At 53.6% G+C, this 13,849-nt stretch overlaps 1 protein-coding gene across 1 annotated transcript in view; it reads left to right on the forward strand.

Annotated features, from left to right (window-relative positions):
• ARMC9 (armadillo repeat containing 9) overlaps window positions 1-13,849 on the forward strand; it is a 98,467-nt gene that overhangs the window by 30,885 nt on the left and 53,733 nt on the right. Inside the window, exons 11-14 of the mRNA XM_004577203.4 lie at window positions 2,473-2,584; window positions 3,105-3,197; window positions 9,508-9,598; window positions 10,411-10,534. Coding sequence (XP_004577260.2) covers window positions 2,473-2,584; window positions 3,105-3,197; window positions 9,508-9,598; window positions 10,411-10,534 — 420 coding nt within the window. The remainder of the gene's footprint in view (window positions 1-2,472; window positions 2,585-3,104; window positions 3,198-9,507; window positions 9,599-10,410; window positions 10,535-13,849) is intronic.

Genomic DNA, 13,849 nt, shown 5'->3' on the forward strand with positions numbered 1-13,849 from the left:
TGGGGACTGAACCAGTGTTTGGAAGACTTCTGTAAAAGTTGCCTTTCAAAGAAAAAATAAATCTTAAGAAAAAAAGAAGAGGATAAGGCTGGACGTGAGATTCAGACTGTTTGATCACTTGTCCTCTAGCGTGGCCATCGCCGGCAAGCGTGCAGGGCCCAAACGTGAAGGCAGCTGGCTGCAGAATGGCACGACATGGACTTGCCATCATCACGGCTCTGTGTGGGGCAAGAGGTTGTCTGAGTTTGGCACAGTTCTTTGTGGTAAATAATTTCATAGCTGCACGAGTTGTACAGAATTGCCACATGCCCCTCACTTAGATCGCCCAGCATTAATGTTTTACACATGCCCAGTACAGTCAGGAGAATCAGCAAGTTGGGCCCGGCGGCGTGGCCTAGCAGCTAAAGTCCTCGCCTTGGGTGCGCCGGGATCCCATATGGGCGCCGGTTCTAATCCCGGCAGCTCCACTTCCCATCCAGCTCCCTGCTTGTGGCCTGGGAAAGCAGTCGAGGATGGCCCAAAGCTTTGGGACCCTGTGTCCATGTGGGAGACCCGTAAGAGGTTCCTGGTTCCCAGCTTCGGATCGGCGCAGCACCGGGGGGTGAATTCACTTGGGGAGTGAATCATTGGATGGAAGATCTTCCTCTCTGTCTCTCCTCTGTATATCTGACTTTGTAATAAAAATAAATAAATCTTTTTTAAAAAAAAAAAAAAGAATCAGCAAGTTAACACTGGTCCAGCATGAGCACAAGCTCCGAGCCCGCACCCCCATTGCACTGCTTGTCCCGTGTCCTGCTCTGGCCCAGGGCCAGTGCTGTCATCCTGTCCTGTTGATTGCTGTTGTTCGTGGCCAGACTGTCTATCACCTTGACACTGGCAAAGAACGCTGGCCAGTTATTTGCAAGTGAAATTGTCAAGGTAGAGTAGATTTTAAACCTCCAGGCCCGCAGGGAACAAGCGTGAGCCACGTGCTGAGCCTGTGGGCTCCGTGGGGTGTGGGAAACGACACAGCTTCCCAGGAGCGAGCCCGGACCTCACCTGCTGCACCCCTTCTGGGCCTTTCTCTGACCCTCTAAGAGAATCTCATTCTGTCTTTTAAAAAGTAAAACTAGGAAAAAAAAACTTTTTTTGCTTACTGTGTAATATGTGCTCATTATAGAAAATTTGCATGCTATAGAAACACACAAAAAAAGTTGAAATGAGCTGAAATGATCCCTCCCAGAGCTGCCCGCCATCCTTAACAAGTGAAACCTGTGCTCTAGTCTTTCACCCAGCTGTTCACAGCCTTGTGAGGTGCCCTTTCTCCTCCACTTTAAAAAAAAATGTATTTATGGAAGGCAGAGTTAGAGAGAGAGGAAGAGACCGAGAGATCTTTCCGCTGCTTCACTCCCCGAAAGGCCACACCTCCTCTGCTCTCCCCGTGGGCAGCAGGGGCCCAAGCACTGGGCATCCTCCGCTGCTTGCTTAGGTGCATAAGCAGGAGGTTGGACTAGAGCAGAGCAGCTGGCACTCCGACTGGCACCGCACGGAGTGGCAGTGTCACAGGCTGAGGCTTCGTGCACTGTGCCGGGATGCTTCCCTGCCTCGGGCGCTTCCTGCTCTCCTTTGTCCCGGAGAAGTCCTTTGCGTTTTAGTTTTCAGGTTTTGGGTTTTTTGTTTGCTAGTTTTACATGTAGGCCTGCAGGGCGTCAAGTCTCCCTGTCCCTGAATGTGACATCTGAACAGGAAACTGGCCTGGATAGAGTGCTACTGTGTGCACCACAGGCCTCATTCTGTTTTCATCAGCTTTTCCTTGTGCCTTCACCTCCTTTTATTTAAAAACAATTAGACAAACAGAAAAACAAAGCAAACCGCAAAGATACCCATTTCCTTGGAGGGTGCCTGGCAGCCAGAGGCCCCGCTGCGGCAACCAGGGCAGTCGGAACTGCCTGGGAAGGCAGGGGGCAGGTGTGCTCGTGTTTAGTCAAAGCCCATTTGCCCCAAAGTCTCTATCTGGGGTCTTCCGGGAGACCCATCCTATGGTCTGTGCCCCTGTGAGCGTCTGCTCCCACTCCAGCTCTGTTCCTCGCCCGCCCCAGTTCTGCCTCACTGGCTTGGCGGGGGACAGTGGCCTCAGGTTTCAGATCTGCCAGCAGGAACCACCTTTGGGTTTTGCTCAGAATTCTGAGGGCAGCATGGGTGTGGGGTGATGTCTGCCCTCCTGCCAGGGGGCCCTTGGGTCTAGGTCTGTTAGAGCAGAGGGAAAGGGGAATATGAAACGTAGGTCAGCAGAACCTGCCGGCCCAGCTGCTTGCGCAGCCTGGGTAGCACAGGGAAGTCCTCCGTTTCCTGCCAAGGAAACCTGGCCCTGTGCTCAAAGAGGGGCTGGGCACTGCTATGTGCCAGCTACCCCGGATCAGATGGCCCACTGCTCACGTGGGCCCCCTGCCCGCTTGCCCTTTTCTTTTTCTCTGAACTTGGGCTGCCGAGTAGAAAGTTGAAGGATGTCCCCTTGCTGCCCTCGCTGGATTATGAGAAGCTGAAGAAGGACTTGGTGTGGGGGAGTGACCGCTTGAAAGCCTTCTTGTTGCAGGCCCTGCGCTGGGTAGGTACATCGCCCTTCCGGTTGAAAGCGAGCACCCTGGGCCCGCTGTCTTGGCCGGCTGCCTTGCTTGTGCCTTTAAAATTCGCCTACTAGAATTCTTTCCTGCCTGCTGCCTACTGGCCCCAAGAACTCAAGTGCAAAGCACCTAAGAGCCTGATGCCTGAGACAGCCCGATGCTAGGTTCGATTCCTAGCCCCGGCTCATAGTTGGCTCCTGCCCCTCATAGGAGCGACCTTGCCTCAGATTTTGGCCCTAACTGCACACTAACCATTGCGGGCATTTAGAGAGTTGGATTGCCCTGGACAAACAAGGCTGCTTGCCCGTTTCCATCCTGTGGCAGGGCCAGAGCTCACGCATGCACCCATGGTCATGCTCACTGGCTAGTTTTGTGAATGAACTGAGTACCATCGGCTGGGCTGGGTTAAATGTGTAGTGGCTGCCAGGCGGAGCCCGCTGGACACAGGTGGTTTGTCTTCATGTCTCCATTCGGATCCTGTTACTTCCTGTGCTTCTCCTCCAGCGCCTGACCACATCCCACGCCGGGGAGCAGAGGGAGACAGTGCTTCAGGCCTACATCAGCAACGACCTGCTGGACTGCCACAGCCACAGCCAGGTCAGTATGACGTGGCCGGAGCCAGGGGCGCCACCTCGGCAGGTGCCCCTCCGCATGTGAGCCCTGAGCTGGTAGGCCAGCGAGTGCTCACCGGACGCTGCCCCGTCTCCACTTCACAGAGTTCAAGGTGTGTTAGACCTGTATCGTTCCTCTCTGCAGCCTGCTGCGCTCCCCAGGCCCCACACCACACCGTCCCTGCTCCCTACTGCCCGGCGTGACTCAGGGCGCCCCAAGGGACAGATTCAGCCTGCTTCCCCATACCCCCATCCTGGCCTGGATGTGTCTCCCATGTGATATTTTTATGTAGCTGTGGACCACAGAGGTGCAGGGACTCGGGGTGAGAAGGGAAGCCTCTGGGGTGAGGTGAGCTGGCTCCTTGCTTGCTTCCCAGCAGCCGGGTCCAGGAGCCACCCCAGCTGTCAGCTGACATTCCCTGGTCGGGGTGGAGGGCCTCCTTAGCCCCACAGGTCAGCCCCAGGAGTCACTGCAGGGCGATCTGCCTCGCCTTTCTTCACGACGAGGTCAGGGTCTTGAACTTGGCCCGTTAAAGACCCACTACGCCTCTGCGTTGCTGCGGGATACTCTAAACGACAGGCGTGCAGGGAGGCTGATGCCCTCCTACACTTGCAGACAGCACGTAGTGCACACTGCAGCATAGCAGGTGCCAGGTCGCGCTCTGAACACACTGTAGTCTTTGCTCCTGTGAAAGACCTGCGCTCGGGGGGACAACAGTTCAGTACTGAGTGTCCATCACGTTGCTCCCAGTCAAGGACATGCTTCTCCCCATTTTAACGTGGGTATGGTTGAGGTGTGTCTCTAGGTTCATTGGCAGTGGGGTTTTTCTGTTTTTCAATTATATCATATAAAAAAGATGTGTCCTGTAATGAAGTGTATCTTAGGGCTTGTTACATAATGTCACATGGTGACCCCTGCAGACCTTTAGAGCTGTGATTCCTCCTCGAGGTCCGGTGTTTAATGGCTGTGGTTGATTCTGGTAGAAGGGGAGAGCCAGAGCTCTCAGTCTGTTGGAGACGCTGCCGGGCAGCAGGAGGACTCCCTGTGCACCATGGGTGCTGGGCCACCACAGCGTCACCCACTGCCCCCTGTTCTTCACATGGCCAGCTACTTTGCAGGTGTCACAGGGCCAGCAACTAGCTCAGAGAAATCGCTGCTCTCCACGTGGAGACAGAAGTGGGACTGTGGGGAGCTGAGCTACAGGGAGCTGGCTCTGGTGGGGTCACCGTGACCCCAGTCGCAGCGTGTGCAGCAGGGTGGCATTCCCCCCCCCTTTTTTTTTTTTAAAGATTTATTATTCTTATTACAAAGTCAGATTTACAGAGAGGAGGAGAGACAGAAAGGAAGATCCGATGATTCATTCCCTAAGTGACCGCAACGTCCGGTGCTGCTCTGATCCAAAGCCAGGAGTCCACATCTTCTTCCAGGTCTCCCACGCAGGTGCAGGGTCCCAAGGCTTTGGGCCGTCCTCAACTGCTTTCCCAGGCCACAAGCAGGGAGCTGGATGGGAAGTGGAGCTGCCAGGATTAGAACCGGCACCCATATGGGATCCCAGGGCTTTCAAGGCGACGACTTAAGCCACTAGACCACGCTGCCGGGCCCGGCATTCCCTTTTCATGCTGAAGGGTTGCAGTGTTACGTGGCTGCATCTCACGCCACCCTAGGTGCTAATGTCAGGCTTTCCATGTCTGACAGTGTCGCCTGTCTAGCCTAATACCTGTGTCTCCACTGAAACCCAAGTCCTTAGAGCAGAGGCATTTGATCTTGCTCCCTAGGCTCATGTTTCCGATAGTAAGACATCACGCAAGTGTGGGAGTGTAGGAAGCAGTTTCAAGAAGCGGCTCGTCGCCTTGAAAGCCCCGGGATCCCATATGGGCGCCGGTTCTAATCCCGGCAGCTCCGCTTCCCATCCAGCTCCCTGCTTGTGGCCTGGGAAAGCAGTGGAGGACGGCCCAATGCGTTGGGACACTGCACCCACGTGGGAGACCCGTAAGAGGTTCCAGGTTCCCGGCTTCGGATCAGCGCGCATCGGCCCGTTGTGGCTCACTTGGGGAGTGAATCATCGGATGGAAGATCTTCCTCTCTGTCTCTCCTCCTCTGTGTATATCTGGCTGTAATAAAATGAGTAAATCTTTAAAAAAAAAAAAAAAGAATAATACAACAGGGCCCGGCAGCGTGACCTAATGGCTAAAGTCCTCACCTTGAATGTGCTGGAATCCCATATGGGCACCGGTTCTAATCCCAGCAGCTCCACTTCCCATCCAGCTCCCTGCTTGTGGCCTGGGAAGGTAGTCGAGGATGGCCCAAAGCTTTGGGACCCTGCACCCATGTGGGAGACCCGGAGGAGATTCCAGGTTCCCGGCACTGGCCGTTGTGCTCACTTTGGGAGTGAATCATCGGACGGAAGATCTTCCTGTCTGTCTCTCCTCCTCTCTGTGTATCTGACTTTGTAATAAAAATAAATTTAAAAAAAAGAGAGAATAATACAACAAATACTGGTTCTCCATCAACCAGATTAAAAGATAGGAATTTTGTGTTTTAGAAGCATTTAGATCACCCCCCCCCCACTTTTCCTTTCATCAAGAGGTAGCCATCATCCTTTAAATTGTGGTAAAGCAGGGGCAGGCACCTTGCTGTGCAGCCCCATGGCCCACTGCAGAGGGGCGGGGTTCAGCTTTGGCTGCTGCTCCGGACTGCCTTCCTGCTGGTGTAGACGCCAGAGGGCAGTGGTGATGGCTCCTCGGGCCCCCACCGCCCACCTGGGAGCCCTGGATTGATTCCTGTTTCTAGCCCTCTCAGGTCCCAGCCAGTGTAGGCACGTGGGGAGTGAGCCAGCAACGGAAGCTCTTGATCTGTCACTCTGCCTTGCAGATCCAGAAAGAAAACACACACACAGCAGAGCATCTGAGTGTGTGATTCACAGCCATACTTCCATCCCTCTCCATCAATGACTCGAATATGGAAGCTCTGCACCCATCAAACAGTAACTCCAGTTCCCCCACCCGGCCCTGGCAGGGCCAGCCACTTCCTGTCCCTGTGGCTGGGCCACCCTGTGCCTCACTGTGAGTGGATTCTCACAGTAACTGTTTGTACCACATAGCCCTTTGTTCTGCAAGTTTATTCATGGGTCAGAATTTCTTTTTTGAGACTAATATCCTAACATGTGGTTATACGTTGTTTTGCTTTTCTCTCTTTAAATTTTTTGTTTATTTGATTGATAGAATTAGAGGGAAAGTGAGGCAGTGGCGTCAGTCTTCCATCCACGAGTTCATTTCCCAAATACTATAGCAGCCAGTGCTGGGTCAGGCTGAAGCCAGGAGCCAGGAGCTTTGGCGGCGTCCCCCACGTGGGTGCAGCAACCCATGTGCGTGAGCCGTTGTGTACTGCTTTTTCCAGGCTGTTTGCAGGGAACTGGATCAAAATGGTATATCCAGGACTGGACCCAGCACCCGTATGGGACACTGGTGTCACAGGCAGTGGCTCGGTGTCACCACAGTGCCGGCCCCTTGCTTGTCTCTATCCCCGAGTGGACCTGTGGGTCACTTCCCCCTTTGGTGAATAGTGATGCTGTGGAATGGATGTGCAAGTCCTAACTTCTGTGTTCATTAGTTCCTTCCCTTTCCGGTTCCCCATGATGTTTGCAACCTCGTAATTCAGTGTTGGAGTTTGCATGCGCTGAGCAGCAAGCACAGGCCTTGCCCTGCAGGGAAGTGCTGTCCCCACAGGAGATGCAGCTTCCTGGGAGCAGGTGGCTTCAGCACAGTTCACGGTGGACCTAGAGTCAGGCCACAGCTTCCCTGGGCCCTTCGTGCTCTGCTCTGGGGACCCGGGTGGTCCTGAGGAGCGCAGAGTATCGGTCAGGGTGCAGGTGTCCGGCCGTGATGTAGATGGCCAGGGCAGTGGTGAGCTGCCTGCCAGGTTCTTAGTGCTGTGGCTACAGCGGTGCTGCCTGAGGCACTGCCTTGGAATCCTGGGGGCTTCACCAGTGCTAGACACCTGGGGTCCTGGCCAAACCACTCCCAGGTGTAAGCCTGATGGGGACATGTCCCTATGTTCCCCACATGCCAAAATGTACCATAATGTTCCCAGCAGCACTGCTTCTAAGAGCAAAAATGCTGGGGGCAGACATTGTGGTATAGTAAGCGGAGCCACTGCTTGGGGTGCCGGCATCCCCTACTGGAGTTCCTAGTTTGATTCCTGGTTGCTCTGCTTCCCAACCAGCCTCATGCCAGTGCACCCCAGAGGTAGCAGGTGGTGACTCAAGTGCGTGGGTCGTGCCACCCAGGTGGAGTTCTAGCTGCCTGGCTTCAGCCTGGCCCAGCCCTGGCTGCTGCAGGCATTTGGCGAGCAAACCCACAGGTGAAAGATATCTCTCTCTCTCTCTGCTTCTGTCTCTGGTGGTCTGCTTTTCAAGCAGCTAAATCTTAAAAAGAACAGAAACATTGGCTATACCTGAGATCCGCCCACAGCAGCATGAATTTATCAAATGGGACACACTGAGCAACGAGAAAGAACACACAGCATGGAACATGGATAACTTGCAAATATGGCATAAAAGACTGTTGGTTGAAAAAGGCATAAAAGAATATATAATGCATGCTGTCATTTATTTAAAAAAAATCTCCAAGCAGGCGAGGACTAATCTGTGGTGAGAGAAGCCAAGAGTGGGAGTTCCCTTCTGAAGGGGGGGCCTGAAGGGCCCTGGGCTGTGGAGCTGCCTTCTGTTTGCTGCCTACCCCCACATTAATTTTGTAAGCAGTCATCAAGCTTTGCACTTCTAATCTGTGTGATTTTTCACCACGGGGATGTTATACTTCAAACTTCACCTAAATACAAATGATGCTGTGGCAGGAGGAGTCTGGGAGACAGCAGCCTTGGACTGGTCACCTTCGTGAGCCCCCTCCACCTGGAGCCTGGCTGCTGTTGAGACTCTGCACCGGGCTTCCCTTGATCACTCTCAGCTCTCTCGTACATCAGGGTCTCTGTTGCTAGTATCCATGTTGTCTTCAGCTCTCAGCAGGCAGAGTACATCCTCCTGTTAATAGCTGCCCAGGGTGTACACTCTGCGAGGCTGCACAAGGCCTGAAAATGTCTTCATTCTTGGTGTAACATGCTGCGGTGCAGATGGCTATCTTTCCACTTGTAGAAGACATTGCTCCGTTGTTTTAAGGTTCTGCCTTTGCTGGTGAGCAGTCTGGAGCAGCTCTGGTCACTGATCTTTGGCTGTGGCCTGTTTGTCCTGCCAGCAGAGGCAGGCGGAGTCCTGCCTTGTTTTCTTTGATGTGAAACGAAAACTCTCACCTGCTAGTAAGATTTTTTTAGAGACAGATGCTGAGAAGCCGCTTTGAGTTCTGGGTGTAAAGTTAGATCTGTCCTCATGGAGCTCCACCAAGGGGGATTGGACAGAGCACATGCTGGGAGCTATGGGTTTCAGGGTCTCTAGTTCTGGTCACTTTCCACTAGGGGAATTCTTGGCTAGAAGGCAAGAGGTCTGGGGCTTCTGGTGTTCCGGGGGTAGGTGTGGAGGGGAGGCCCGGGTGGCTCTTCTTGCCGTTAGACATCAGCCTCCTCCCACGCTGGGGTACACCCCTGCTCACCTATGCCCCAGCCCAGGGACCCTCGGTGTGACAAGGGAACACACAGCCCCGTGCACGTGCGCAGGTGCAGGGAGAGGATGCAGGGTGTCCAACTGCTGCTCTCATGCCTTCTTCTTTCTCTGGAACCCTATGGGGGAACTGGGAGGGAACCTGGCCAGCCCCGCTCCACGCTGTCCTGCCTGGGCGCTTGACTGCCTTGGGCATTCGGACCCTGGACCGCATCAGCATTCTGCATTCTGGAATTGGTGCTGCTGTCCTGCTGTCCAGCCCTGGTTTCCAGTGGCGTTCTCAGTCCACGAGCATAGGTCTTCCTTAGAAATGCACTTGCTGTAGATTTGCCATGGGGTGGGGTGGACATGGGGCAGAAGTGTGTGTGTGTGTGTGTGTGGTATTTGCTCCCCTGGAACCCACAAACATACCTGGGACACTAATAGCAAACAGTGTTGCCTCTGTTGCCACCATGGTCCTCAGAGTTCTGCCTAATTAACTCCCTTAATTCAGGAGGAGTCTCATTCTGCATCAGCAGGAAATCGAGACCTCCAGATGAAATGTTCAACTTTCACCAGTTTGCAGAGGAAGAGATGAACAGAGCCTGGGCTGCGGGGCATCTGTTCCTCTTCAACTGTTCTTACCCTCATGCTCCCTTCCCCTCCCCCCTGCTCTCCTTTCCCCATGTCTCCCCATGTCCACCCCCCCAGAGGAGCGTGCTGCAGCTGCTCAACTCCAAGAGCGAGGCGGTGCGCCAGTACATGGCCAGGCTCATCAACGCCTTTGCGTCACTTGCCGAAGGTGAGACATCAGCCGGCCCCACCCGGGAGGCGTCAGCACAGGTGGCACCTGCCCAGAGATGGCTTGTGTTTCTTTCTGCCTGTCATTCACCCAAGGTCTTTCGTGGAAATGAATTGTGATCACAGTACTGACATTTGCATCTCCACCACACGGGGTGGTTTTAGGGGGAAGTGTTCCAGTTCTGTTCCGGAGGTGTCCCTAGTCTATTAGCACCTTACGGGTGGAGGATGGGTCAGGCATCGCCTGGAGTTTTCTGCCAGAGGTGAAGTAAGAGCGGTGAGCCAGTTAAAGCTCTACTGCTGGTCGACTGTATCTTCTTAAAGGATTGGAAGATTCCAAAAATAACAGACTTCCACCTTAAAGGGAAATCAGAATTATTTCACAAAATGTCACCAATCCATGCGTGGCCGGCGAGTGCCTGTTCTGTGCTCCTTATGGGGTTCCTGCTTGCTGTCCGGGCCCTAGCCATGTCCGGAGGGAGGAAGGGCTGTGGGCCTGAAGCATCTCTGGCCACCCCAGTGGTGGGGCCTGCCAGACACCCCAGTGGACCCTGCTTTCCTCCCTGTGGATCTTGCCGTCAGACTGAGGCACAGGAATGTGGCTATGAATTACGTTCAGCCCACAAGAGGAGTGACTTGCCATTCGGCAGATAGTTGATAGAGTAAGACCGACTCGGAGGAACGCTGTGCTTTGCTAAGTGTTGCGGAACGTGAGATGACCCCCGCTCTGAGCCATGCCCGGCAGTTTGTGCGGGACGCAGTCTTGGAGCCGAGGCGTCCTCATGTCCCTCGCTGTCTTGTGTCTGCCTTCAGGTCGCCTCTACTTGGCACAGAACACGAAGGTGCTGTGGCTGCTGGAGGGGCGGCTGAAGGAGGAGGACAAGGATGTCATCACTCGGGAGAATGTGCTCGGAGCCCTGCAAAAGTTCAGTCTCAGGTGATGGCCGGCACCCGGGGAACCTAGCAGGACTGGGGATAGCCGTTAAGGTTTAAATTTGTGTGTCAACCCAAGAGGCAGGGGCCCCTCTCGCCTAACCCTTTGGGAGAGGCATGGCTTTGCAGGATGGAGCTGGAAAGCTTGCCTGTGATCCACCGGCATCCTGCTAGGGGCTGCAGGCCAGGGGGAGCTAGTTTAGTCTCCTACTACCACATGTTGCCTAGTGCCGGCCAGGAGGACTGGTGTCTCCATCTACACACGAGGGCTAGAGGCACACACAGCAATAAGCCTGATCGAGCGCTACTCTCTGACCATTGCCCATGAGAGCTGGGCCCTGGGATGGGCAGTCACAGGAGGCTGAGCTGGCTGGTGCTGTGGCATCCTGGCTCTTTGTCCACCTAGCCAGCAACGCCAGAGCTAGCCTGAGCTCTCAGCCAGGTCACGGTGATGCCGCACAGCAGTGCCAGATCAGAAACTTAAAAGTTACATCATATCCAGAACTTTCTTTCTTAATCAGCAGTTTTATGTATCATCAAATTCACCCATGGCACCTTTCCACCACTACGGAGAGAAACCTTGTCCCCGCTTACAGTTGGCCCTCTCCCAGCTTGGCCCCCTGAGCGGCCGGTCTCGCTGCCACTGGTTGACTGCTACAGGATGTCCTGTGTAAGTGGCCTCCTGCACCACGTGTGCTTCTGAGACCAGCTGCTTCCGCTCAGGATCGTGCTTTCGGGGTTCCTCCATGTGGTGGTGTGTGGCGGTCCTTCGCACCTGCTCGTTGCTGGCCGTTCCCTGTTCTACGTGCACCCTATCTTGTTCATACAATCATCAGCTGATGGCCATTTGGGGTGTTTTTACTTTTTGTGTGTTACACTGCTATGAATACTTGCGTAAGTTTTTTTGTGTGGAGGCTGGCACCGTGATGTAGCACATTAATTCTCCACTGGCAATGCTGGCATCCTATAATGGGCACTGGTTCTAGTGCCGGCTACTTCCCTTCCAATCCAGCTCCCTGCTATGGGAAAGCAGCAGAAGATGGCCCAAGTGCTTGGGCCCCTGCGCCCACGTGGGAAACTTGCAAGAGGTTGCTGGCTTCGGATGAGCCCAGCTCTGGGGAGTGAAGCAATGCATGGAAGATCTTTCTTGCCTTCTGTATGTTTCCGGTAGAATAAATCTCTGTTATTTCTTTAATCATTCTATGGACATTCGAAATGTTCCTGGAAGATGGAATTAAAGGTAAATTTGGCCTAGGGTTAAGACACTGTATTTTTTTTTTAAGATATATTTTATTACAGAATGAAAGAGAAAGGGAGAGACAGAAAGATCTTCTCTGTGCTGATTCATTTCCCAAGTGGCCCCAAAGACCAGAGCTAGGCCAGTCCAGAGCCAGGAGCCAGGAGCTTCTGTCTTCCACACGGCTGCAGGAACCAAGCACTTGGACCATCCTCCGTATCACTTCCAGGCTTATCTGCAGGCAGTTGGATCAGAAGCAGAGCAGCCGTCTTGAGATAGCACTCATGTGGGATCCTGGCATTAAAGGCGGCCGATTTATCTGCCATACCATAGCATCAGCCTCGGGCACTGGCTAAGAGGCTTGTGTGGGGTGTCAGAGTGCTGCCAGATTCCAGCACAGACCCTGGGAGGCGGGCGGTTAGGTCCCGGCCCACGCATGTAGGAGCCATGACTGGCGGTGCTAGCTCCTGGCTGCAGCCTGACCCTGCCCTGGCTATCACAACCTTTTGGGGAGTGAGCCAGCAGATGAAAGCTTGGTCTGTGTGTGTCTCTCAAATATGTGGTTCCTTGTGCATGTTTTTTTTTTAAGATTTATTTATTTTTATTATAAAGTCAGATATACAGAGAGGAGAGACAGAGAGGAAGATCTTCCGTCCGATGATTCACTCCCCAAGTGATCACAACGGCTGGTGCTGCGCCGATCCGAAGCCAGGAACCTCTTCCGGGTCTCCCATGTGGGCACCGGTTCTAATCCTGGCAGCTCCACTTCCCATCCAGCTCCCTGCTTGTGGCCTGGGAAAGCAGCCGAGGACGGTTCCAAAGCCTTGGGATGCTGTATGCACGTGGGAGACCCAGAAGAGCTCCTGGTTCCCAGCTTTGGATTGGCACAGCACTGGCCGTTGTGGTCACTTGGGGAGTGAATCATTGGATGGAAGATCTTCCTCTCTGTCTCTCCTCCTCTCTGTATATCTGACTTTGTAATAAAAATAATAATAAAACAAATAAATGAAAAAGAAAAAATATTTAGAAATCCATGCAGCTTTTGTATGATACACATTTCCCACAAACGTATTGTCCCTTCCCCTGCAGGAAGCACTGTCTCTGCCTGTGTCTCTACTCGGTGACTTTCCTGGAGCTTCGTGCCCTCCTAGCCATCTCACTTACCCTGACCATATTAAGTATCCTAGGAGTGGACACAGCGGCTCAGCTGGTTAAGCCACCTGTCACAGGACTGGATTAAGTCCTTGCTATTCTTCACTTTTGCTTCAGCTCCCTGGCAGGGCTTCTGGGAGGCCCAAGTCCCCAGGTCCCCTCCACCCACATGGGAGACTGAGTGAAGCTCCTGACTACCTTGGCTCAGTCCTGGCTGTTGTTATTATCTAGGGACTGAACCAGCAAATGTAAGATCTCTGTCTTAGGCTCAGTGTAGTAGCCTAGTTACAAAAGTCCTAACCTTGCGTGCACCAGGATCCCATGTGGCCACCGGGGTATATCCCAGCTGCTCCACTTCCCAACCAGCTCCCTGTTTATGGCCTGGGAAAGCAGTCGAGGATGGTCCAAAGCCCTGGGACTCTGCACCAAAGTGGGAGACCTGAGAGAAACTCTGGGCTCCTGGCTTCAGATTGCCTCAGTTCCAGCCATTGCAGCCACTTGGGGAATGAATCGACGGACAAAAGATCTTTATCTCTCATGCTCTCTGTAAATCTGGCTTACCAACAAAAGTAAATAAATCTTTAAGATCTCTCTGTCTCTCCATCTCTCTATAATCCTGACTTCCAAATGAAGAAGTAGGTCATTTAAAGAAACAGTGAATTGTGATATCTTGAGCCTGCACCTTTTCCCACCAGTCCTCTTCTAAATACTATCCTCCCATCAGCTGTGGCCACCGTGTGACTCGCTCTCACCGCCAAGTGGAATGATCCTGGTGGGAGGCTGGGGAGAGGTAGAGGGAGGGATGGCGATGGGTATTGCTGCTGCTGTTGGCCAAGTTCCTGCCGCAGAGGAGCTGGATGGGAAGTGCAACAGCCAGGATGCAAAATGGTGCCTAAATGAGATGCCAGCACTGCAAGGTGGAGGATTAGC

The sequence above is a fragment of the Ochotona princeps genome, chromosome 5, assembly GCF_030435755.1.
Source record: "Ochotona princeps isolate mOchPri1 chromosome 5, mOchPri1.hap1, whole genome shotgun sequence".
Taxonomy (NCBI): domain Eukaryota; kingdom Metazoa; phylum Chordata; class Mammalia; order Lagomorpha; family Ochotonidae; genus Ochotona; species Ochotona princeps.